Consider the following 24336-nt stretch of genomic DNA (forward strand, 5'->3'; position numbering starts at 1 on the left):
TTGTTAAATATTTATGACACCATTTCTTTGCGAGTCCTTAGCAGTACGTATAGATCCTCTTCTTTTTGAATACCCATGTCTGTTTTTGGCTTTGAATTCTTGAAAGGCAAATTATTCACTTTATGTTCTGTTTGTTCTTGTGTCCCAACTTGTCACCAATGCCTAACTGCAGTGTTACAGGAGAAACAATAAAGTGTTAGGGTAACAGAGTAGCATATCTATCCTGGATGAGGCAGCCAGAAGTTTTACTTGTTCAAGAAGTCATTTTCCACCCCTCTTCTTTTTGCAGTGCCCAGAGGTTGTTGCAAATGAAAGTTATGTTTTCACTGTTGGAAACTGGTTGACAAAATCACTTCGGTCCCCTGCTGTTTACAATACACAGTCTGACAAATATGCTGGTTAGGAAAAGAATTATTTCCAACTTATTCCCTTTGGCAGGTAGAAACAACAAAAGTTGGCATGTGTGTGTGCATGTGGTTCTATATTTGTTTTATTTATTTGCTTTTGTTTGTACTGTGAAGCTAGGAATGGAGGCATCTATATTTTCTTTCCTTCTTGATATAAGGCATCTAAATAAATGGTTTTATAAAAGTCAAATGATACATAACACATGGCAATCTGGGCAATGGGTCCATCCCCCATCACCCGTCAAACCTGAAAAACGCCTGCAGTTATTCTTTGTGGTCAACAAAAGAAACTCTGGAAAACCATTTTGAGACAAGAAAATGATTTTCAAATGACTGAGTTTCTCTCAGAATCACTGGGAGGTAGGAGGACTGGCCACAGCACTGCAGAGCCAGGGAGAAAAGAAGTGCTTGAATCCACTCCATATGCACAACCAAATATTGTTTGCTGTTGTTTTTTTCTGTTGACTAGTAGCAGCCACCATCCTTACTAACCACCATCAAGACTAGGACACTCCATGTGTTCTTCCTTCCTTTTCCCTGCTGGGACCTGATTGTAGGTCTGAAACAGGTGCATTTAACTGAAGGTGCCTAACTATTGCCCACTCAAGGCTGAAGTAGACTAGAAAGTGTGCTCACTGGCCTTTCCAACATCTGTGGGAGATCTCCTAATAGAGAAGCATTCCTCAGCATGGGTAGGTAGTGGACATACTGAGTGGCCAAAAGAGACAATTGCCTATAGCATTCTCTTAGTACTTATCTTCTGTGGGGAAGCTCAGTCACTTCAGTCTCATACTTTTATAGAGCTGTGCTGTTTTGTTCTTTGCTGTATGACATATGGTGAGAACCAATGCCAAGAGCCCTGGAGACACTGCATCTGCATGTCCTGCACCTAAGTGATGTTTTAACTCTTAAGAAGAAAGAGCAGTGTTCTAGCATGCACAGAACATATGCTAATCAGCTGCACTCTTCAGGCACAAATGAAGATAATGTGTTCATTGTTTAGACACTGGAATTGTTCATTACAAAATGACACAGTGTTTGCCAATTTTGTCTTCATTATAAATGTAAATATTAACTGGCGATATGCAGAAGAATACAAAAAGTCAACAGCAATTAATTGGCTTCTGCAGTAATTAGCAACTGTAAGGCAAACACTTAGGAGCCGTTGTAATTGTCTGCATTAGGAATACACCTCCTGTACAGATCTAATTAGCAATTTAAGTAGTTCAGAAATTATATGCCTCTTGCCTTTACACTCCCTGAAGTACTGTTCATTAATGGGGGAAAAAATTGCTAGTAAATGTCATTTGCATTGTCTTGCGTTAAGGGCTCTACATCAAAGCCTCCGTTACTGCCTCATACTGAATAATTCTGAGCTGTGGCTTGTGGACCAATACATCTGTAATTAGACAATGATGCTTTTGTAAACACAAGGCACAAAGTCTGACTATGGTTTATTTTGCTCTGAGGTATCCCCTTCATGGTTTAAGCTGTAAATGAGAAGGAGATAGAAAAAGGTGATAGATGAAAAATAAAGATTGAAGGTGACAAATGTTGACTCTTCACAGGCTCTTGAAGTGATAGTTAAAAAGGATATTTAAAAGACTTTTCACCAAGTTTTAGTTGAGATTTTAGCAATGAAGCTGATGCAGATACCAATGGTCTTATCTGAGGAGACGGGTCAAAATTAAGATTTAAGGATATGCAGATGACAAAGTAGTTTTTGATTACATCTGTGCTATGTAGTAAGAATTACATATAACACAGAAAGTGTCCATGATGAAAATCTAAAACATAACTTGAGTACATTATATTTCAGTGATGCATCAGTCAGAATTGAAATGTCTGATTAATGAACTTCCAATTTATATCATTCCTATACTTCCAAGTGTATCAGTGTCTTTTGTTGTAGATCACAACTTCTAGCTGTAAAAACATCAAGGAACAAAATTCCTGGTGGATATTCTGGAAATACAGAACTTTTTAATTTAGTTAAGAACTCTTGAAAAATTTTAATCAGTTAACTTGAATTAAAAGAAAAAAGAGAACCTTATATTGTGGATAATAATCTGGGAGAGATGACCAAATACAAAAAAAGTTTGAATCAGTATTCAAAGTGATATCTACAGGCTAAGATACAACTTTAAGATGCTTAGATAAAATACAATTGGGGTAATGAACAAACTTGAACTTGGCTTCAAAATATAAGGTGTGAATAAGACCAGAGGCTCTTTTTTAAAAACATGAGCCTAGAAAAAGTCACAGTGTGACATATCTGAGAAAACAAAAGAAAGTTTTGAGGTGGATTAATAGGAATATAATATCTATAAGAGTGGCAAATAATTGATTGATTTTTGCATTGCTGATATTGTACATTTTTATTAAGTCTGGATTCTATATTTTAACAAGGACATGGAACATGTCAAAGAAGGTTAAATAGCACAGGACATCCGAAGCCAGGTCTCAAGAGTAATGGTTGATAAGATCTGTGATGCAACATGTGAAAAGGTAAGACTTCTCCAGTATCTTCATGTGTGCGTGCATGTGCACGCTCAGTTGTTAAGTTATGTCCGACTCTTTGAAACCCCGTGGACTATAGCCCGCTTGGCTCCTCTGTCCATGGGATTTTCCAGGCAAGAATACTGGAGTGGGTTGCCATTTCCTCCTTCCTGGGGTTTTCCCGACCCAGAGATTGAATTGCATCTCCTGTGTCTCCTGTCTTGCAGGCAGATTCTTTACCCATGAGCCCCCAGGGAAGCCCAGTACTGCCATATAAAATGATTAGAGAATTATTCTACATGGCCTCACAAGATAGACCTGGATTTAATATAGGAATATCATTTGATGATTTTAGCTTAACATATAAAGGAAAGTTTAAACAGTTGGAGTTGTTAGACAATTAAAATGGGTTGCCTTCTAGATTGTATTCCTTTCTTGTAACTACTCTTTCTTAAAACCTGCACTGTTACGAGATTTTGCTTACAATGGTCTTCAATTATGATAAAGCAAATATAGGGAGGAATGTTCATTGCCACCTATTGGCAAAAACAGAGAACTAAAAAGGATTGAAGATCATTTGTTTTTTCTGAAGTCAGAATTTATGAGCAGATAGATAATATTTAAGTAGTTATTTTAATAATTATAAATTCAAATCTGTGAATGGAAGTCTTATGTGTTTGTTATATGAGTGCCTCTTCAGTGGAAATGTTACTACTTTAAAATGAACATGAATGTGCATATAAAGAAAGGATAGCTATGTGATATGTAAAAGGATATATTCATCTATAAAATATATGTTAATAACATATTCACTGACCTCTAAGAAGTAAAATGGGATCAGTAGTTATAACATATTTGTGTTTTTATAACATTTTTCAGTGTTTTCTTATTTATAAATTTATAAAAGTACAATATTTTTAAGGTAAAATATTTAGGAACCACTGAAAGATTTTTATTAGATGAGTGATTATTAAAATTTAATTTTGTATTTATATACAAAAATTATTATTTAAATAATTTTAAAAATTATTGAATTTATATTTAAATCATTAAAATTTAAAATTAAATCATTAACATTTGATTTTGTATTTATATTGTATTTATATAGTTACTTTTTATGTTTAAATACAAATGAAAATTTGCTTGTGATTATTGTCAGGGAGATGATCTTTGGCGATTTAGCTGTGAGATGTTATTAATGGATTCTACTTTCAACTATAGACAGTAGACATATGTGAACATCTCTCATGAATACATCTTTCAGTTTTTGTATCAACAATTTAGTGAGCACTTACTTTGTGCCAGGAACCATTGTAAACGTGGAGAATGTAGCTGATAATAGTAAAGCATAGATCCTATATTCTTGAGGATTATAGTCAGTTTTGGGGAAATTGGGTAGGAATGAATATATACCCTGAGCAATGAAAACAGAATCACTTCAGAGAAATGCACTTTATAAAGAAAATAAAGCAGGACCATTTAGATAATGATAGAGCTGAAGAACTTTGGGTTGGGTGGTCTGGGAAGACCTTTCCTTAAAAGGTGGTATTTGAAAGAGTTGTGAATTGTGAGTAGTTGCTAGCTGTGCAAAAATCTGGGGAAACATTCCAGGCAGAAAAAACGAGTTGATGTTTTAGGTTTTATGTTAACAATTAACTTTCATGTTCAAATAATTGTAAAAGAAAGGAGAAATGAGCCCGAATTATGGACTGGGATAAAATGGTAGAAGAGTTTGGAGAGATAGACAGTGGCCAGATCATGTAAAACCTTTTAGGTCAGGTTACAGACCTTTTATTTTGTCCTAAGCATAATGGAAAGTATTTGGTGTCTTAAGTTAGGGCAGGAGTGAACCAAATTTGGCAGCATCCTACTTTTGTAATAAAGTTTTATTGAAATGCAGCCACACACATGTTTACATTTATATATTGTCTGTGGCTGTTTTTGTGTTACACAGCCAAAAGTTGGGTATTTTGTGACAAAGACCATATGGTTCACACAGTATAAAATATTTACTGTCTGACCCTTTGCAAAGGAAGGTTGCCTATCTCTGAGCTCAGGAATCATATATTTCATGCATTTTAGGTCACACTGTCTGTGAAGGATTGTAGGGGGATATAAAATTAGGCTATTGTTATAGTCTAGGTGAAATACAATTGTGTTTTATACTAGTCTAGAAATAATGGGAATGGGAGTGATTGAAAGTTGTGGAAAATGTTAAGGAGCTAGAATTGAAGATATTTTCTAATGGTTTAAATATATGGGTTTAAATATATGGATAAAAATATATGAGAGAAATCAATAATTACAAGAATTTTGGTTTCAGGGTACTCCATATATAAAATTGTCAATAATTTATAACATTTTTGAACCAAGAATTATATTATTTTTAGTTATGTGCAGGGAAAAATAGGAAAATAGTTTTTCATCATGTGTTAGCAAGATCTATATGTCTGTGTCTACTTACTTATTAAAAAAAAAATCTAACCTTGGAGTTAGATAATACGTATTCAGTCAAGTATTAGTTAAGTGGTCTTGGACAAGCTGCTTACAATCTCTGACACCAATTTTTAAATGTTAAGTTATAAAATTAATAATACACAAAGACATTATATGACTTTTTCCAGATTTATTTGTAATTTTTAAAATTAGAGTAAAATATTATTCAGTTTATTATTTTGATGTATACAACTTTTTGTGACCCCATGGTCTGCAACATGCCAGGCTTCCCTCTCCATCACCAACTCCTGGAGCTTGCTCAAACTCATATCCATTGAGTCGGTGATGCCATCCAACCATCTCATCCTCTGTCGTCCCCTTGTCCTCCTGCCTTCAATCTTTCCCAGCATCAGGGTCTTTTCCAAAAAGTCAGTTCTTTGCACCAGGTGGTCAAAGTATTGGAGCTTCAGCTTCAGCATCAGCCCTTCCAATGAATATTTAGGATTGATTTTCTTTAGGATGGACTGGTTGGATCTCCTTGCAGTCCAAGGGACTCTCAAGAGTCTTCTCCAACACCACAGTTCAAAAGCATCAACTTTTCAGTGCTCAGCTTTCTTTATAGTCCAACTCTCACATCTATACATGACTACTGGAGAAACCGTAGCTTTGACTAGATGGACTTTTGTTGGCAAAGTAATGTCTCTGCTTTTTTAATATGCTGTCTAGGTTGGTCATAACTTTTCTTCCAGAGAGCAGGCATCTTTTAATTTCATGGCTGCAGTCACCATCCTCAGTAATTTTGGAGCCTAAGAAAATAAAGTCTGTCACTGTTTCCACTGTTTCTGCATCTATTTGCCATGAAGTGATGGAACTGCATGCCATAATCTTCGTTTTTTGGTTGTTGTTTTAAGCCAGCTTTTTCACTCTCCTCTTTCACCTTCATCAAGAGGCTCTTTCGTTCCTCTTCACTTTCTGCCATAAGGGTGGTGTCATCTGCATATCTGAGCTACTTTCAAATGTATTGCCCAGTGGAATTAAATACATTCACATTGATATACATGGTGGTGTGCACAACCATCCAACTCCAGAACATTTTCTCGTCTTCCAAAGCTGAAACCATACTGATTAAGCAATAGCTTTTCATAATTCCCTTCCCTTAGCCCCTGCCAACCATTCTTTCTGTCTCTATTACTTTAATCAATTTAGGTACCTCATTCAAGTGGAATCATGGTATCTGTGCTTTTGTTTTTGAGTTCTACTTAGCATAATATCTTCAAGATTCATATTGTAGTGTTTGTCAGAATTTCTTTCCCTTTAAGGATAAGGAATAGTCCATTGTACTTACATACCATATTTTTATGTATCCATCTGTTGTAGGCTGAAAGTTTGTGCCCCTGTCCTTCAAATTCCCACACTGAAACTGAATCCCAAATGTGATGGTGTTTGGAGGTGAGGTTTGGGAAGTGATTATGTCATGAGGATGGAAGCTTCCTAAATGGAATTAGTGCTCTTTTAAAAGAAGCTAGTGTAAATGGGATAGTCCTCTTCATTTCTCTTTCAAATGGTTTATATTATTAGTGTATAGAAAGACAACAGATGTGTGTATATTAATCTTGTATCTTCCAATTTTACTGAATTTATTCATTCTAATGGTTTTATTGATGGAGTCTTTAGAGTTTTAAATGTATAGTAGTATGTAATCTGCACATAGTGACAGTTGAATTTTTTTCCTCCCAATTTGGATTACTTTTATTTATTTATTTGTTTTTCTTGACTGATTGCTGTGGCTAAGACATCCAGTACTAGGTTGAATCAAAGTGGTGAATTGAATAAATGTGGTGAGAGTGGGCATCCTTGTCTTATTCCTCATCTCAGAGAAATTGCTTTCAGCCTTTCACCACTGAGTATTATGCTGGCTATTGTTATTGTTGTTCAGTCGCCCAGTCATGTCTGACTCTTTGTCACCCCATGGACTGCAGCACACCAAGCCTCCCTGTCCCTCACCAGGCTATAGTCTGTGATATATGGCCTTTATTATGTTGAAGGATAGTCCCTCTATACCCACTTTATTGAGGGTTTTTATCTTAAGTGGATTTTGAACTTTTCATGAGCTTTTCCAGTATCTGTTGAGATGATAGTATGATTTTATTCTACTATTGGTTAATGTTATATATCATATTGACTGATTTATGGATGTTAAACTATCCTACACCCCTGGGATAAATCACACTGGATAATGGTAAATGATTCTTTTAAAGTATTGCTGAGTTCTGTTTGCTAATACTTCATTAATTATTTTTACATCTATATTCATTAGTGACAGTGTCCTGTACTTTTTCTTTTTTTAATGGTGTCTTTGTATGGTTTTGGTATCAGGGTGATTCTGGCCTCCTAAAGTGAGTTTGGAAGCATTTCTTCATCTCAAGCTTTTTAGATAGAGAAGAACAGGCATTAACTTTTCCTTAAATGTTTTGTGGAATTTACCTGTGAAGCTGTCTGGTTCCATTTTTGTTGTTTTTTGGAGGGTTTTTTTTTTTTCTTTTTAAATCACTGATTCAATTTCATTACAGGTAGTTGGTTTCTTCATATTTTGTATTTCTTCCAGATTCAGTCTTGGGAAACTGTGTGTTTCCATGAATTTATGTATTTCTTCTAAATTGTCCATTTTTTTGTCACATAATGTTCATAGTGATTTCTTATCTTTTGTATTTCTGTGGTATTGGCAGTAACTTCTCTATTTTTATTCCTGATTTTATTTGGATCTGTTTTCCCAAATTTTATTTCTCTGTTTTCCTTGATGAGTCTTGCTAAAGGTTTATCATTTTGTTTATTTTTTCATAGAATCAGTTCTTAGTTTTGTTGATCTTTTTTGTTCTTTTAGTCTCTATTTATTTCTGCCTCAGTCCTTATAATTTCTTTTCTGCTATTTGTGTTTTGTTTGTTCTGCTTTTGCTAGCTCCTTTAGGTGTAAGATTTGGTTGGTTATTGAGATTTTCTTGTTTCCTAAAGTAGGTTTATGTCACCAGAACTATGTCTTGGAACTGCTTTTGGTGTATCCCATAATTTTGGATTATTCTCTTCTCATTTTCCTTTGTTTCCAGGTATGATTTTATTTCCTCTTTGATTTATTTAGGGACCCATTGGTGGTTTAGAGGCATATAGGAGCCTTTACATGTTTGTGTATTTTTTTTCAGGTTTTTTTCTTATAATGGATTTCTAGTCTTACAGAGTTGTGGTCAGAAAAGATGCTTGATATGATTTCAGTCTTATTGTTTATTATTTTGTATTAAATTTTTATGAAAGTGTAGCTGATTTATAATATTGTGCCCATCTCTGCTGTATAGCAAAGTGACTCAATTATTTGAGTCACACGCATTATTTTTTTCATATTCTTTTCCATTATGGCTTATCACTTACTGAGAGTTGTTTTGTGATCTAGCATGTGTTTTATCTTGGAGGATATTCCATGTGCCCTTTGAAAGAGTGAGTATTCCACTGCATTGGGATGGAATGTTCTAACATATCTGTTAAGTTTATCTGATCTAATTTGTAGTTTAAGTCCGGTATTTCTTTATTTTATTTCTGGATGATTTTCCTATTGATATAAGTTGGATGTTAAAGTCCTCTACAATTATTGTGTTATTGTCAATTTCTCCCTTTGTGCTAATATTTGATTTATGTATTTAGGTGCTTCTATGCTGGGTGTGTATATATTGAAAATTGTTATATCTTCTGGTTTCATCCCTTTACCATAATGTAATATTTTTCTTTGTCTCTTTGAACTTTTTATTAGGTAGTTTGCTGTCTCCACTTTGCTTAGTTCTTCGTCTAGGATTTTCTCTTGTTGCTTTATTTGGAGTATATTTCTTTGATGCCTTATTTTGCCTAATTCTCTATAATTACTGCTATGTATTAGGCAGGTTGGTTATGTTTCCTGATCTTGGAGAAGTGACTCTGTGTAGGAGACATCCCTTGAGGCCCAGCAGCACACCCCGCCTTGGTCACTGAAGCTATATTATATAGTGGGTACTCCTTATGTAGGACCTTCTGTTGTGATAGGGCTGACCACTGTGAGTATACTGGTAGATGGGGCTGGTTTCCAGGCCAGTTGGCTTCCACGCCCTGCCTGTGGTGGCAGCTGCTGGTGGGTGAGGCCAGGTGCTGGCATGGCCAAATATGTGGCTTGGGAGTCCTGGGAATTGTGTTGGCCTACTGGTGGGTGGGGCCATTTCCTAGAGCAGCTAGCTGAGGGGAACCTGGGGCAGATGCCAACCCTTTGGAAGTGGGACTGGATCCCCAGGGAACTCTCCTCTTGGCCTTTGAGGTCTTGGGACTGGTACTGACCAGCTGGTGGGCAGATACGCCCCAAGCACTAATAGACTAGAGGGAGGACTCCAAACTAATGGTTGCCAGCACCAGTGTCCATGTGGTTGAATGAGTTCCCCAAAATGACTGCCACCAGTGTCTATATCTAAAATATATGAGAAACACAATTCTACAGCAAGAAAACAAATAATTCAATTTAAAAATGATAGAAGTTATAAAAATGACCAGCAGGTATATGAAAAATGTTTAACATCACAAATCATCAGAGAAATGCAAATCAGAACTACTGTGAGGAAACAACACATGTTAGAATGCATTATCAAAAAGACAAAAGATAGTAAGCGTTCTCAAGGACATGGGCAAAGGAAACCTCTGCACATTGTTGTTGGGAATGTCAATCTTACAACCATTATGGAAAATAGTATGGAAGTTCTTCACAAAATGAAAAGCAGAATACCATATGATCCTGCAATCCTACTTCTGCTTATATATCCAAAGGAAATGCTAATGGGTGCAAAGTTTCTTCCACTCCTAATGTATTAAACCCATTAAATTTTATACTTTAAGTGGGTGAATTTTGTGGCATGTGAATTACATCCCAATAAAGATGTTTTTAGAAGCATAATAAATAAGGGCAATTAGCTAGTGGAAACCTTGAGTAAAAGCAGCTAGGAAACAATGTACAGGAAAATATATAGTTACCATGAGCAATATGAGAAAATAGCTTGTAGATAAGTCAAGCAGAACCTGAGTCATGTGATGTTAATTTATCAAGATGAGCATTTCTGAGAGATCACTACTAGAGTTGCTGTTTGGGAATTAGAGCTGTTTCTCAGTGATAGAGGATGTTACCATTCCATGAAGACTAATTGTGGGATCTCAGTGAAGATTTACTGTGCTTCTTAATTTGCTTGTATACTTATAGTAAACTTGGTTTATCTGAGGTAACTTACACTTGTCTGTGTTTCTCAAAGGTAGAAGACATTGCCAAAAGTACATGCTGTGGCTTGTTCCTACTTCACAGGTAGTGTAAAACAAAGTTTTTCTGGTTGATTTTTGTAAGTGTCATTAAAATAGTAGATAAAAATGAATCTGGCATTTCTGAAAGTTCACTTGATGCAGAATAACTTTGAAATAGTAGATAAATATGATTCAAGTATTTAAACTTAAGAAAAAATGAAAATAAACCAGATAGTTATTAATCTCTTCCAGTTTAAACAATCACTTAAAAAAGAAGGAAAATCTTCTTTGAAAAATTATGAAATAGCAAATAAGAATGCCTGTGAAGTATTGTACTGATATATTGGGGCTTCCCTAGTAGCACAGAAAGTAAAGAGTCTGATATATAATATATATTGTACTGATATATAATATATATTTAAATTATAATACTAATATGAGATGTTATGGTGAATCAGTTCCTCTCAGTTTGTTGATTTCAGTGGGATTTGGTATAATTAACTTATATTTCAATTTCACTATCAAGAATAAAAAAACATGTCATTTGGTTCAAGAAGTTTTACATTTGAGAATTTATGATAAATTAAAATTCAAAAGAAGGAATGGGTCTCTCTCTGTCTCTCTTTAATTATGAACACCTATTTATAAAAATATTGTGTAGAAATTAAGGCAATAATTATAGGTGATTTGGGAAATGCAAGTAATTATAAAAAAACAAAACTGATTATAGTGTTGCATTCCTGCTATGACTATAACAATATGAATATCAAATGTACAAATGGGAGAAGTATAGAAAAATTTTAAAAAATGGAAATGTTTTGTTAGTGTGATGGAATCGGAGGTAATTTACTTTTTTCTTTGCTAATTTTTTTTTTTTTTTTTAGTTTTTTCATACTGCTCCTAAAATTTAAGGAGGATAAGTAGGTGAATCTTGGTGTCCCTATAAATATATATTGCATATAATCTAAATAGAGGAGAGGAAAAGTAAATGTATATGAAACAGAACAAACTTCATTTCCAGCTTTTATGAAATGGAAGTTTCTGAAATAACAGGAGTGTGCACACATGCACAAAATCAAAATATTCAGAGAAAAATAGAGAAAATATTTTTGCAAACATGCTTCTGTTGTTTTATCTTCATGGGTAAGGGCAAAGAAAAATTCTTTGAAAAAATGATGTATTTCTGAATTATGCCTTTCCAACTGGGCTTTTAGGTTTCTCTGAAATACATCAAAAACTTTTCCAGATAAAACCTTGAGACAGTTAGCCACACCCTAGGACTTGTTAACAAATGATCCATTTCAGGGAAGTCAACATTTGAGTTCAAAATAGAACATTTCCATCAGGGAAGGTTGCCACGAGGTGCAAACTCCTGCCTTGAGTATAGACATGTAAAGGTGTTTGATGTTGGGAGATTTTTTGCAAATGGGTTGGGAACCACTGAAGAACTATGATGGGCTGGCAATTTCATTACCTAAAGGCAATTCATTTCATGTGCTCTCTTGCCCAGGATGAAAAATTAAAGGAATGTTGCAAGTATTTAAAATTTTTAAAAGTATGTTTATAATATCCTAACAATTCAAATAGCAAGTTATTTGCTTCAATTACTAGCATGATCACTTAAAATTATTCTTAGTGTCTATCAACATGTTGTCACAGTCTGTGTCATTAATTGTCAGTGTGGAAGTGCAAATGTCAAAATTTGAAAGCCAGACCCAATGATTTTCAAAGGATTCATTACTCTGCTTCAGAACTATTCCCCTCTGCTCTTTCTGTAGCTCTTGGCTGTGATGTTGAACTACTATCTGATTATTAACACAAATCTATACCTTAGATATTAAAGGAGGGAAAACAAAGACAAAACTACTGCTTGAGTTCATTTTTACCACTGCTGCTGCTGCTGCTAAGTCGCTTCAGTCGTGTCCGACTCCGTGCGACCCCATAGACGGCAGCCCACCAGGCTCCGCCGTCCCTGGGATTCTCCAGGCAAGAATACTGGAGTGGGTTGCCATTTCCTTCTCCAGTGCATGAAAGGGAAAAGTGAAAGTGAAGTCGCTCTGTCGTGTCCGACTCTTAGCGACCCCATGGACTGTAGCCTACTAGGCTCCTCCGTCCATGAGATTTTCCAGGCAAGAGTACTGGAGTGGAATGCCATTGCCTTCTCCGCATTTTTACCACAGTTTGGCCTTTTTAAGGCATTCTCTTCTGGATGGCTTATCTTAACGCAGCATTTATTTATAAATGATCACAAAATGATTAGTAAAGGTGAGAATCCCTGCGGTTCCTTTCCTTAATGGCTAATAGTCCAAGAGGTGAAGAAAAATTTGAAATATATTGTCTTCATTAAGAAAATAATCAGAAGTATCTTGTAATTTTCAAACTCCTAAAAATCTCTCAATTCTTATGTACCTAGGAACAAACCCCAAATTTTTATGAATATAATCTCTTTGAATTTTCTGATTCTGTTGTCTAAAGTATCAGTTTTACTGAGTGTTCTTCTAAATGTTTTTAGATAATAATATTTTCAGATAAAATACTATGTGGAAGCTTAATGCATATAAAAACCAAAATTTAGCCACTTACTTAATGTGACTTGGGAAATTCAGAGCACTTCCATTTCTATGCCCAGAAACATCTTTGTGAAAAATCCAGAGTTCCCAACATTAGTGTAAAGATTACTCAACTTGATTATTATATCCCTCTAACAAGTAGATAGCAGAATCATCTCATTTTACCTAAAATTTTTGGCAAAATAAATTGGAGGATGTTGCTACAAGTGAGTTGGTACTCATCTAAATTGGAGCTTTATCAAGAATTATTTTATAAACAATAATCAGCAAAGTTTTATTTTTAAGAATAGCTGAAATTCATTTGCATCTTTTAAATCCTTGAGAATATTCATTTCATCAAAAAAGAACTAGTTATTATATATATATATATATATACATATATATATATTTTCTAATATTTTATCTCCTGTCAAGGAAGAAAGAGAGGAGGAGAGATGGGGAGGGAAAGGGAGAGGAAGAGAGGAAGAAAAAATGTTTAGGACCAAATGATTCATTTTCACATCTTCAAGATCTTTTCATCCTTCTCTTCCTGTGCAAATTAAAATGCTAGTCTTATTTAGGCCAATCTTTAGAAATGAAATTTAGTCGATCTCTTCTTATATGCTTATGTAAAGATTTCCCTTGTATGCTTTCATTCCAACTTGGTCTTTTCAAATGTTTCTTGATATTTATACCTTGTCTGGTTAAATAACTTTTGTAAGAAACATTTTAAATTTTTGTTTACTGCAGGCATCCCTAGACATGAAAGAAAATAATGTCAACACTTTTTAACCTTCCCTGACAAAGGGTCAGTAATTTAGAAAGGTAAATTATATACCATGCACTTTTTTTTCCTTCATTTTTATGAGATGCTTTGCAGGGATTTTAATTTTGAGGTAGAAAATGTAGCTTCTGTCCAAGCTTTCAGAGTTTCTTCTCTAGAGATTTATTTTGGGAATGATGGGGTCATCTTTCCTGGGCATTAAAAAAACATGTTTAGATAAAAGCAAAAGTTTGTTGAAGACTAAATATATATATTGGAAATAATCCTTGATGATTGAACGGTTTTTGAAGGCTTTGTAAATTTTATTGGTGAGTAAGAAACTTCTTGGCTTCTCCTACCGAGTAAGAGGACAACTCTTTACCTTACTCAGTAATCATTCCAACTAGTACCAAAAGAGTTACCCACTGGAAAACATTCAGAATGTGTAATTGCATCTGGCTTGGTGCTTTTGGATCAATAAAAGGTATTCTTCCACTCACTGAACCTAGAGATTTTCCACATGCTTGGGTAATGATGCTATAGAAATGTTTAATTATCACTCTCCTCCCTGACCTAAAACTGTTCATGAGTTTTGGCAAAGAGAAAGGAGACTCAAAATTCAGCCAACGTTGGACTTTGATATCTTTCCAACATAGAGACCATATAATTACATATGGAAAAACTCTTGTCTTCAGCCAGTGAAGAGCTGATGAAAACCTACACATGAGGATCACTTACTTTTTTCACAAAGACAAATGAAATTTGGCAGTTTACTTATCCAATTAGCCATATATAGATACATTTCAGGAATTTTGATCTCACAAGTCTTTTTCCTATGTACCTGTAGGTATGTAGGAAATGAAATAGAATTAAACTATCATACTAGGATGAGGTGCCACTGGAAAACATGTAAAAAATCAACTTGACAATACAGATACTACATGTACAGTTTACATTTTTCACTGAAATCTGTTTGGCAGGAAATAAAACTAGCAGTGTCCTTCAGTAATAATTATAGGTGATATTGGCTCTTGGATTTGTGATATAATTTTTAGCTTTTAGCTTTTGGGTTTTAATGTAATTATTTTGTTCAGAGAAGCACATAACTTCCCTTTGTATATGTGATAAACATGGGTGATTGAAGGAAAGGCTCATTCAGTGAAATGAAAAAGCCATTTGATCAGTTTAAAAAGATCATTTTTATGCTGTAAAGATAAACATAAATGTGAGTATAGCTTTAAAACTCGTACTTTCAAAAACGTCTCATTAATATTTAAACCAAATTGGAGGAAATTCCCTGGTGGGACTCTGCACTCTCGCTACCAAGGACTTGGTTTTGATCACTGTTTACAGAACTAAAATCCTGCGAGTTGTGTGGCACAACCAAAAAAGTAATATTTTGGCCTATATTTGCTTTATACTTCAATGGCTCCATGGCATTTGTTAGACACTATTTTATTTGACTTTGTGTGATAAGACAGAATAATGCCTCCACACCTTCATCTCCCAAACTGGTGGATATGTTATTTTACATGGCCAAGTGGACTTTGCATATGTGATTCATTTAAGGATCTTAAGATGGGAAAACTCTCAGGGATTATTTGGGTGAGCCCAATGCTTCCCCAATAGCTCAGTTGGTAAAGAATCCACCTACAATGCAGGAGAACAAGAGACTCAGGTTTGATCCTTAGGTTGGGAAGATCCCCTGGAGAAGGAAATGGCAACCCACTCCAGTATTCTTGCCTGGAAAAGTCCATGGACAGAGGAGCCTGGTGGGCTACAGTCCATGGGATCACAAAGAATTGGTCATGACTGAGCAACTAAGCACTTGACTAAGCAATGTAATCACAACAGATTTTATAAAACAGAGGCAAGAAGAGTGAGAATTAAGAAAAAGCCATGGAAGCAAGCAGAGAGAGATTAGAAGATGCTATGCTGCTGACTTTGAAGATGGAGGAAGGGCCTCTGAGCCAAGGAATTCAGGTGGCTTCTAGAATCTGAAAAATTAAAGGGATCATGCTCCCCTAGAGTCTCCAGAAAATACCACAGGCTCGCTGGCACATTGATTTTAGTTCAGTGAGAAGAGTTTTGAATATCTAACCTCTCAGTTCAGTTCAGTCACTCAGTCATGTCAGAGTCTTTGGGACTCACATCACACCAGACTTCCATGTCCATCACCAACTCCTGGAACTTGCTCAGACTCTTGTCCATTGAATCAGTGATACCATCCAACCATCTCATCCTCTGTTGTCCCCTTCTCCTACTGCCTTCAATCTTTCCCAGCATCAGGGTCTTTCCAATGAAGCAGCTCTTTGCACCAGGTGGCCAAAATATTGGAGCTTCAGCATCAGTCCTTCCAATGAATATTCAGGACTGATTTCCTTTAGGATTGACTAGTTTGATCTCCTTGCAGTCGAAAGGACTCTCAAGTGTCTTCTCCATCACCACAGTTTAAAAGCATTTATTCTTGGGTATTCAGCTTTCTTTATGGTCCAACTGTCACTTCAATACATGACTACTGGAAAAACCATAGCTTTGACTAGACAGACCTTTGTCAGCAAAGCAATGTCTCTGCTTTTTAATATGCTGTCTTGGTTGGTCATAGCTTTTCTTCCAAGGAGCAAGAGTCTTTTAATTTCATGGCTGCAGTCACCATCTGCAGTGATTTTGGAGCCCCCAAAAATAAAGTCTGTCACTGTTTCTGTTGTTTCCCCTTCTATTTGCCATGAAGTGATGGGACCAGATACCATGCTCTTAGTTTTCTGAATGTTGAATTTTAAGCCAACTTTTCCACTTTCCTCTTTGCCTTTCATCAAGAGGCTATTTAGTTCCTCTTCGCTTTCTGCCATAAGGGTGGTGTCATCTGCATATCTGAGGTTATTGCTATTTCTCCCAGCAATCTTGATTCCAGCTTGTGATTCATCCAGCCAAGCATTTTGCATGATGTACTCTGGATAGAATTTAAATAAGCAGGGTGACAGTCTCTAGACACATAAGAAAAATAATTTGTGTTATTATCATATTGGGATTCCCTGGTGGCTCAGATGGTAAAAAATCTGCCTGCAATGTGGTAGACCTGAGTTTGATCCCTGGGTTGGTAAGATCCCCTGGAGAAGGAGATGGCAACCCACTCCAGTATTCTTGCCTGGAGAATCCCATGGATGGAGAAGCCTGGTGGGTTATAGTCCATGTGGTTGCAAAGAGTCAGACATGACTGAGCAACTTCACTTTCACTTTCCAGATCATATTAATTTATTATAGCAGCAACGGGAAACTAATTATTAATAAGATTTGAGAAGGTAAGAGATTATCTCCAGTTTATAGGAATGCCATGGATTTCCAGGATTATATAGTTAATATGGCAGAGGTAGGAGCAGAACCCAGGTTTAATGAAATCATGAGACTGAAGAGATTCAAAAGCTTATCCATGAGCATTTCAAAAGTAAGAAGTCTAGGAGAAAAGGAGAATAAAGCAAATGAAACAAAGAAGAGGATATAAGGAAAAACCAAAGAGGGTAGTGTCCAGGAAGGTAAATGAATATGGCATCATATGAGAAAGGGATAACCAGCAATGTCAAATGCTTCTGATAGTCATTAGACAGATGTTCTTCCTAATTCATGTACGGCCTATCTATGAGTTCTACCATACTGGCAAGAATTATTATTCTGTTTGTTATTTTAGGAATTATGTTATTTCATTGGGTAAGATGGGTCTCTAGAATAACAGAGGTCAGGTGACAGAACCAGATTTCCAAGAAAGGTAACAAAGATTAAGTGTTCCATAGATGTTATGTCTCAAATACCATGGTGTCCCTAAGAATGAAGTAGTTGGGCAGTCAAGAAAAATCTTGCTTTATATAACATGTAAAACTCCAGAACTGTAGAATGGTCCTACTTGATTCATCTTCATAATGAGTAGCTATGGCCTCTCTTCCATTTTCAAGACTTAATCAAGTCCAAATATTGGTCAATATGTAGAACCCCTTGCTTAGGGGGAAGGTTAGAGTTTCTTGAGGAGTGATCTTGAAATGTTGCTACCAGCCTATATTGTATATATTGTAACTCTTACTTCACACCTTCCCCCAAAGAAACTGATAGACTATGCACTGTTGAAGAGAATAGCTAGAACTTGGAGTAGGAAACTATTGGACTAGGCATTTCCTGACAATAATCACCGAGAACTCAAAAGGCTGTTGTAATTTCTTGATTAAATTAGAGTCTATTTGAAGTTAGGTGATAAATAGTGCATTGGTTAAAGTTTGAATCACAATTGGCCCAGTAAGTTCATAGTAATTTATGGTTACTTTTTCAGTTCCTAAATTTTGATTAGAATAGACAGATTTGAGAATAAAAAGAATTCTACTTGACTGTTGTAATCGAGGGAGTCATTTGGAAGCCCTTAATACCTCCCTCACTGACCAAATGAGTGAAGCATAAGCGACACCATATCCCTGGAGGAATTGGAAGTACCATCAAAGACTTGAAGGATTCACATACCTTTTTAACTTGCCTCTTTGCTTATACAGAGGGGAATGGATCTTGGATTATTAATCTTAATAAAGTATTGATTTCAATTTTAGCTGCTATTCCAGATGTAGTATCTTCCCTGAAGTCAGTCAACCCGGCTTCCTGGAATCTAGAATGGAGCTGTTGACCTGTAAATCACTTTGCTCTCTGTACCAATTTATAAAGGTCATAAGAAGCATACTTTTACATGAAAAGGACAACTTTGTAGTCTTGCCTGAGAGTTATGTTAATTGTACTGCTCTCTGATGTAATATGGTCCTGGCCCACAAATATCTTGATTATCTTGACATGGGAATGTCACGTTGTTCACTGTAATTTTGACATGAGGATCTTGGGACTGGGATTGACTGGGAGCCTCAAATACTTTAAATGCCTTAGTCAGACATAAGTGAGTCAAGATACACCCCAGAGAAATCCATAGACCTACCACATCAGTAAAATTTGAAGGTTTCAGTAGTCTGCAGTGTATCTTGATATTCCTTTTGGTGGGGGAAAAAAAACAAACAACAGTCAATGTATTTGCATACCTACCACTATGAAAGAAGCACAATAATTTAGGAAACTTTCTGATTTTGAAAACAGTGTTTTTTATTTTTGTGTGCTAATGTGAGCCATGTGTAATTCATACAAATGGCTGCTCCATTTGAGTAGAAACTGAGAAAGAAAAAAATCTGCAGCAAGTCCAGCTGCAACTCCAACTACTTTTCTACTTGAGACTTAGGAACTAGTTCATGAAATGTCTGTAAACACAAATGTTATTTGGAATTTCTTACAAGCCTCTGTAGCAGAAGAACAGCACAGACATCTGTATCTTAAAGTAAATCCATGCCCTCTTGTGAAGATATTATTATCTACCTTTTGTTGAGAAACAGCTCCTGGTTTGCTAGTGGGCCGTCGTAGGGAATGAATACTTAATCAGTGAACACCAAGTGACTATGGAATTTGAGCTACTTATCAGGAACAGTATTACATGAACCTCTTCAGGTTAGGTGCTCAGCGCAACACTTAATCACCAAATTGAAAGGGTATATAAGAAACAAGGTTCCGGAAGTTCGAAAAAACACAATTAAATTGCATGAGCGCATAATAGAGATTCTTTTGACAATTTCTCCTGCATTGTCTCTCTTCCCCTGACCCTCACCTATATTCTCAAGGTGATTTCTTGGGACCAACTAACTGAAGAGCAAACTCCTTGAACTTGACTTACAGATATTTTGCATGATTTTCTGGCACCAGCCTGGCAAGTGGATGGTTGCAGAATTTCAGCCTCACTGAGTTTTGGCTGTGATGAATAGTAATGATGGGGAATTCCCAAAGTGGGCAGAACTTCAAGCAATACACTGACTTTTACTTTGCCTCAAATGAGACATAATTACACATTGTGCTGATACATGGATAGTTGCTAGTAGGTTAGAACTGGGAAGTCAGAGACTTAAAAGACCAGATTGAAAAATGGTGGCAAGAAAGTGTGAGGAAGAATTATGTAGGTGGACCTCTTAGTACGAGAAAAGAGTGTGAAGATATTTAATGTACCATGTATATGCTCACCAAGGAGCATATGTTTTCCAGGAGGCTCTCAAGAACTGGGTAAACAAAATAACATGTTCTCTGGATATCAGCCAGTCTCTGTCCCCAGTCTGCTTGGTAGGTCATTGTACAAATTGTCCCTGAGCACCAGGATGAAGGTTATGTATAGACATTATAATATGGACTTCTCTCCACTAAAACTGATCTAGCTAATGATATTGCTGAGTGCTTAGCTGTCCAAAAACAGAGACTGGTGTTGAGCCCTCGATGTGGTATAAATTGTATTCCATCATATTCCTTTTCTTTTGGAAGAGCAATGATTTATGCATACTGAATGCAAGTAATTCCAGGAGAAAAGAAAGGTAAACATGGATTCTCTTAATTAGTTCTGTATTATTTGCTAGTTCTCAGTAGTAATTAAATTTAAAGGCATTGATTTGATTTGTTTAGGGAACACTAATTGTTCTTGGCAGGCAGTTATAAAACAGTTATTTAAATTATTACTTGCAGACACCTATAATCAAATACCTATAGAAGGCAAGGTTTTGGATGACCAAATATTTGATGCCATAGAACAATTTCATGGAAAACATTTAGCTATGTATGTTAACATAAACTGGAGAAGGAAATGGCAATCCACTGCAGTATTCTTGCCTGGGAAATCCCATGGACAGATGAGCCTGGTAAGCTACAGTTCATAGGGTTGCAAAGAGTCAGACAAAATCTAGCAACTAAATGGCAACAGTATTAATATAAACTGGGAAACAAATACAGAAGTTGATCCTAAGATATGACATTAGGGTGAAAAGACTATCAAGTTGGACAGACCAAATGCATCATCAGGGACTAAACAGCAGAGAGAGTTTAATATGTTAGTTTGAGGAAATGAGAGTGGCCCTAAACAGGTTACTTTTTTGTTTGACTGAAGCCTGTAGCAAATATAGCTTACACTGAAGAAGTTAAAATGTCAGAACTTCCATGGTACACTGGGAAGAAAACTATTTGAAAGGTTTAGGGAGATTGGAATAATAGCATGGACTTACATTAAGATCTGCTCACCCACTTGCTAAAATTTAACCACTGGGAGCACTCCAGGGGGCATTCCCTTCACCAAAGCTAAGAGAAATTTGCAGTTATTTATTATCATTTAAAAAAATTTTACTAATGAATATCAGTAAAATTATCACCAACATTGAAACTGGAACACTGACAATACTTGATGTCAGTGTATGTAGTTCTGCACTATCCTACTCTCTGCCTCTTTCCATTCAAGTTAACTGCTTGCCTGATGTGCTCATTATTCCATTTCTTTCTAAATAATGGATTTCCTATTGGGTATTATTTATTTAAAATATTTCATCACTTACTCTTTTAACTCAATATTATATTCATAAGACGATCCCTATTTTTGTTGGTTAATTCAATTTGACCACTGTTATAATATTTCTTTGGGTGACTAGATTGTACACAGTGGGTTAAACCATTGTCCTGTCCAGTGATTACTTCATTGTCTCCAGGCGTTTGTTATTAGAAAACTTGTCTCAGCCACTTATGGACAGAGTTCCTCATGTACATTTGGAAGAGTTTCTCTTGGGTGTATATATAAAACAATAACTTTGGTTTTGAGTTTTGGATAGTTAATTTTTAGGTCATCCAGTTATTCCAAAGTACCTGTATGACCACAAACCTAAATAAATTTCTTTTGTCTGTATTCAGTCTGTCACTTGGAATCCAATACTTCTTGATTCTTGCCTACTAAGATAATGTAAAAACTATATTTCATAGCATTCCTGATTTGTATTCTCTTAATTACTAACTCAGCAGTGGCCACAGGACTGGAAAAGGTCAGTTTGCATTCCAATCCCAAAGAAAAGCAATGCCAAAGAATGCTCAAACTACTGCACAATTGCACTCATCTCACACGCTAGTAAAGTAATGCTCAAAATTCTCCAAGCCAGGCTTCAGAAATACACGAACCGTGGACTTCCAGAGGTTCAGGCTGGTTTTAGAAAAGGCAGAGGAAAGGGAAGTCACTCAGGCGTGTCCGAGTCTCTGCAACCACATGGACTGCAGCCTACCAGGGTACTCTGTCCATGGGATTCTCCAGGCATGACTACTGGAGTGGGTTGCCACCTCCTTCTCCAAAAGGCAGAGGAACCAGATATCAAATTGCCAACATCCGATGGGACATCAAAAAAGCAAGAGAGTTCCAGAAAAATATCTATTTCTGCTTTATTGACTATGCCAAAGCCTTTGACTGTGTGGGTAACAATAAACTGTGGAAAATTCTGAAAGAAATGGGACTACCAGGCCACCTTAACCTGCCTCTTGAGAAACCTATATGCAGGTCAGAAAGCAACAGTTAGAACTGAACATGGAACAACAGACTGGTTCCAGATAGAAAAAGGAGTACATCAAGGCTGTATACAGTCACTCTGCTTATTTAACTTATATGCAGAGTACATCATGAGAAATGCTGGGCTGAAGAAGCAGAAGCTGGAACCAAGATTGCCCAGAGAAATATCAGTAACCTCATATTTGCCGATGACACCACCCTTATGGCAGAAAGTGAAGAACTAAAAGAGCCTCTTGATGAAAGCGACAGAGGAGAGTGAAGAAGTTGGCTTAAAGCTCAACATTCAGAAAACAAAGATCATGGCATCTGGTTAAATCACTTCATGGCAAATAGATGGAGAAACAGGGAAGACAGTGGCAGACTTTAATTTTGGGGCTCCAGAATCACTGCAGATGGTGACTGCAGCCATGAAATTAAAAGACACTTACTCCTTGGAAGAAAAATTGTGACCAACCTAGACAGCATATTAAACAGCAGAGACATTACTTTGTCAATAAAAGTCTGTCTAGTTAAGACTATGGTTTTTCCAGTGGTCATGTATGGACATGAGAGTTGGACTATAAAGAAAGCTGAGCGCCGAAGAATTGATGCTTTTGAACTGTGGTGTTGGAGAAGACTCTTGAGAGTCCCTCGGACTGCAAGGAGATCCAACCAGTCCATCCTAAAGAAAATCAGTCCTGAATATTCATTGGAAGGACTGATGTTAAAGCTGAAACTCTATTACTTTGGCCCCCTAATGTGAAGAGCTGACTCATTTGAAAAGACCCTGATGCTGGGAAAGATGGAAGGCAGGAGGTGAAGGGGGTGAGAGAGGATGAGATGGTTGGATGGCATCACCGATTCAATGGACATGAGTTTGAGTAAACTCCGGTAGTTGATGATGGACAGGGAAGCCTGGCATGCTGCAGTCCATGAGGTCGCAAAGAGTCGGACACGACTGAGCGACTTAACTGAACTGAACTGAACTGAATTACTAATGAGGCTGACCATCTTTTCAAATATTTAATGGCAAAAGCTGTTTATTCTTTTGTGAAATTCTTTTGTCTGTTATTACTTTTGTCCATTTTTGTTGTTCATGTCTTTAGTAATAATTTATAGGATATATATATATACATTTCTTTTTATCCCTTTAAGGTGCAATATGCTGTGATTGTTTAAATTAACAAGTTATATTTAATTTTACCATTTGTGACAACGTATATGGACCTCAAAGGCATTTTGCTAATTGAAATAAGTCAGAGAAAGACAAATAGCATATGATCTCACTTTTATGGGAAAAAAAACAAACAAACTCATAGGTACGGAGAACAGCTTGGTGGCTGCAATAGGCAGGGTGTGGAGAGTAGTCAAAAAGTTATTTTTAAATAAAATAATATGTAATTTTTGTTGTAGCCTAGTAAATTGCCTATTGTTTAGTATTTCCTGAACATTTAAATTGAAACATTTACTCTGCTTTAAGATACAACAACTTACATTTGAATTTTGCTTTTGACCCAGTCCCAGGGTCCTGATTTAATATAGTAATTTAATTGCTTGCATTTATTTTGTAAATTTTGTGTACAGAGGAAAAAAATGACTGTATTTTTTTTTGTAAGCAAATAATAAAAAAACTGTTTTTAATTTAGTTTTTATGCTTTCTTGCTGTTTCTTTTTCTTTGTTATTCTACATAAATTTTTCCCTTGGCAATTTGAAGACATTTTGAATTCTAACTTTTCAGTAGCACACTGGAATCCATATTTCTCCTAAATATTCATTAAATAATTTCACAATAAACACTGACTGATTAACTTAACTAAAAAATTTAGCCCACTTTTTTTTTTCTCACAGAATCACTGAGGAGTCTCATAACAATGATCTTGAATCATTAATGTAAAACTGAATTATGTTAATACAGTTTTAACTGGTTAAGGAGGTAAAGCTTTTCATTAGATAAAAAATATTATCAGAAAAATTCAAATAAAAGGCAAAATATTGGCATTAAGTCA

At 35.9% G+C, this 24336-nt stretch overlaps 1 protein-coding gene across 18 annotated transcripts in view; it reads left to right on the forward strand.

Moving 5' to 3' along the window:
• The window catches only part of LOC145538490 (uncharacterized), a 388991-nt gene that overhangs the window by 137146 nt on the left and 227509 nt on the right, over nt 1-24336 (forward strand). For 9 of the 18 annotated variants that reach the window (XR_014076956.1, XR_014076916.1, XR_014076918.1 and 6 more), the window contains one exon: nt 10643-10692. Coding sequence is in view for 1 of the 18 variants with exons in the window: in XM_081570619.1 (XP_081426745.1) it covers nt 10643-10692 (50 nt within the window). In the remaining 17 variants the exon portion in view is untranslated. Of the gene's footprint in view, nt 1-2816; nt 2916-6719; nt 6792-10642; nt 10693-24336 lie in introns of all 18 variants that reach the window. The other 9 variants (XR_014076962.1, XR_014076953.1, XR_014076967.1 and 6 more) reach the window with 3 other exon arrangements.

The sequence above is a fragment of the Giraffa tippelskirchi genome, chromosome 1 (genome assembly GCF_054371585.1).
Source record: "Giraffa tippelskirchi isolate mGirTip1 chromosome 1, T2T-mGirTip1v1.2.pri, whole genome shotgun sequence".
In the NCBI taxonomy this organism is placed as follows: Eukaryota; Metazoa; Chordata; class Mammalia; order Artiodactyla; family Giraffidae; genus Giraffa; species Giraffa tippelskirchi.